Source organism: Rhagoletis pomonella, unplaced genomic scaffold (assembly GCF_013731165.1).
Source record: "Rhagoletis pomonella isolate Grant_MI unplaced genomic scaffold, Rhpom_1.0 Rhpom_scaffold_00001, whole genome shotgun sequence".
In the NCBI taxonomy this organism is placed as follows: Eukaryota; Metazoa; Arthropoda; class Insecta; order Diptera; family Tephritidae; genus Rhagoletis; species Rhagoletis pomonella.
In genome coordinates, this window is record NW_023458555.1 from 48,843,599 (window position 1) to 48,846,783 (window position 3,185).

Sequence of the window (3,185 nt, forward strand, 5' to 3'; positions counted from 1 at the left end):
ACACAAACCTATATGTATGTATATTTTACGTATTAGCTTAAATATTGTTTTGTTTTTAGCTGCATATTTACATTCATGCATATGTATTTTATTTATATGTATATTTGTTTTGTACTTTTACCCATATTTATATTGTAATTAAACATAAAGAAATGAACTTAAAAATAATTTCGCCTTTTCACGCCTTCACTTACCTTTTACGCGCTCCATGAAGCACATGACATGGTTCCAGCAAAGCGTGAACTAACGTTTTCCCAAGTGACTTATAAAAATTTTAAACCATATTCACTCTTACTTTAAATACATTTACACACTTACAAACATATGTATATCGACTGCTGAGTGGAAGATCGACCTATCTCGGCAGCCAGTTCGAAAACGCCCTATCTCAAAAAACTTTACAAGAACGCCCGATTTCAGAATTTTATTGGAAAATACCCTATCTCAGAATTTGGTTGAAGAACGTCCTATCTAAGAATATGGTTAAAAAACGCCCTATCTCACTTCAAAATTTATTGAAAATGTGCTGATATAAGGCGTTTTTGAATCGGCAGCTGAGATAGGGCGTTTTTGAAATGAATTCTGAAATAAAATTATAGTTTAAAAAACTAAAACCTCCCTATTATAATTGCCATTCGTACTGTCAACAGGTATGTAACTTGAGAATAGAAATCGCTGCATCTTTTAGGCGCATCAATATTACATAGTTACATCTCGAGCTAATAAAAGGAAGGTAAAAAGGCGTTCTTCAACCAAATTCTTAAATAGGCCGTTCTTGAAAACGTTTTTGAGATAGGGCGTTTTCGAACTGGCTGCCGCGATAGGTCGATCTTTCACTCAGCAGTCGATATAGAAGCGATTATTTGTAGATCGTTTATTTCAGAAATTAATTTAAATATGTATGTAAGCAAATTACAACCTAATTTTTGTTCATATTGAAGTAATAAAGATACAAATTAACATCTAATAAAACATCATCGTTGTATGCTAAAAATATTGCGTTTTAATTACTTGTTACGTACTTAAGAAATGGTAAAAAGTTCATGGAATAACTATATATATATGTATGTATGTACTGCGGAATGGTCATTATATTCATTGAGCTGTAACCGCCTAATCTGCTACCACCAGCGGATATTGCGTTGAAGCGTTTGTATTCAGTTGTACGACATGACTAAGCCAACGGAATCCAGTGTTCAGCCTAGGTTAGGTTAGGTTAGGTTAGAGTGGCTGCCCCGCGCAGAACGCGGAGCACACGTGGGCTGGAAAAGCCCGTTGTGATACCACTGGCCGAAGCCATTTGTTTCTTTCCCTCCCTTAGTAATTGAACCACCGAGTGCGTTTTATATAGCACAAAAAGTCGAGAACGTTCGCCGAGTTCAAATCGGCTAAACAATCTACAAAGTACTTGTTGAAGAATTGGTTGCGCATATTGGACAGGGCGGGACAGTGGCAGAGATAGTGTTCGATGGTCTCCACCTCCTCCTCGTCTCTGCAACTGCGACAGAAATCGTTGGTGAGGTATCCCAACCTTTTTCCGTGTGTGCCCATCAGGCAGTGTCCGGTGATTACCCCGACTACTAATCTGAGAGAGGAGCGGTCCAGCCGGGTGAGAGCTATGGATAGCTTTACATCAATCTTTGGCCATATTTGCCTGGTAATATGGCATGTGGTTTCCACAGCCCATCTTATATTTACCTCCTCAACGAGTTTCGCCTTTAGTCTGTGTTTGCAGGAGGTTAGAGGTATGCCCGCATTCGGAGCAGAATTGACTACAGAAAGTTGCGTCCCCCTCCTTGCCAGCTCGTCGGCTAGGCAGTTGCCAGGGATGTCCCTGTGTCCAGGGACCCATACAACAGTCAAGGAGCATTTTGATGCTAGCAGATTGAGAGTATTTCTGCATTCGATGGCTACTTTGGACGTTGCTTCGTTAGAATTGAGAGATTTGATAGCAGCCTGGCTGTCAGAATAGATAGAGATAGGCCGTCCTGGGGGGGCGGAGGTTATAAGCCACCGAGCCGCCTCCATTATGGCGTTTAATTCCGCTTGAAAAACGCTGCAATGGTCCGGTAAGCGAAAACTGAGATTTAGCGCGAGTTCGTCAGAGTAGATCCCGCTACCCACTCTTTTGTTTAGCTTGGAACCATCTGTATATATGGCCGTAGACCCTGGGTTCAGGTCTGTGGCCCTTTCTCACTCGTTCCTCTCTGGGATTCTTGTGGAGAATTTGTTATCTAAACAGAGTAGAGGAGTGGTATAATCTATCTGTCGTAGATTATCCGGTAGAGTTTCAAGTACTTTTGCGTGCCCGAATCTGAGGTCCCTCCACGGCTGGATTGTATTTAGCCTAGCCGCACTACAGCCGGCCTGAAATTTGCCGTAGAGATCCACAGGTGGAAGATTTAAGATTATTTCCAGGGATTTGGTGGGTGTAGTGGGCAGGGCTCCCGTGACGAGCATGGCAGCCGTCCTCTGCACACGTTCCACCTTGGCTCTGGATACGGTGTTGTTTAGAGCAGGCCACCATACGGTGACCCCGTAGAAAAGGATGGGTCTTATCACAGCTGTGTACCTCCAGTGTACTATATGTGATTTTATTCCCCATTTTTTGCCTATAGCCGTTTTGCAGGCATACAGGGCAGTATTGGCCTTCCTGGAGCGGTCTTCAGTGTTTCGCTTCCAGTTCAGCTTCCTGTCCAGAATAACACCAAGGTATTTCACCTCGGTTGAGAGAGTGAGTGCCACCCCGTTTAGGGCGGGAGGTTTGAATAAGGGAGTTTTATACTTCCTTGTGAAAAGTACCATTTCTGTCTTGGCAGGATTGACACTAAGTCCACATTCCTTGGACCAGATGTTTACCAGACCGAGTGCGTTTTGCAACAACTCACTCAGGACCTGAAGATGTTTGCCCGTTGCAACGATTGCTATGTCATCGGCGTACGCTATGACTTGACAACCGGTGCTCTTTAGGCTTAGAAGTATGGTGTTCACTGTTAGATTCCAGAGTAGAGGGGAGAGAACGCCCCCTTGGGGGGTGCCCCTGGTCACATACTTTGTAATGGAACCATCCCCTAGTTCTGATAGAATAGTTCTCTTTCCTAGAAGGAGCTCAACAAAATCCACCAGACCTCGCTGCACCCCCGCCCTAAGAAGGGAGGTAACAACAGACTTCGGGTAGACGTTGT

The 3,185-nt window shown here is 43.4% G+C and overlaps 1 protein-coding gene across 1 annotated transcript in view; it reads left to right on the forward strand.

Annotated features, from left to right (window-relative positions):
• The window catches only part of LOC118748320 (dihydropyrimidinase 2-like), a 3,875-nt gene extending 905 nt beyond the window's left edge, over positions 1 to 2,970 (forward strand). The window contains exons 2-3 of the mRNA XM_036482729.1: positions 2,619 to 2,712; positions 2,820 to 2,970. Of these exons, the coding sequence (XP_036338622.1) occupies positions 2,619 to 2,712; positions 2,820 to 2,970 (245 nt within the window). The remainder of the gene's footprint in view (positions 1 to 2,618; positions 2,713 to 2,819) is intronic.
• Positions 2,971 to 3,185: the final 215 nt, after the last annotated feature.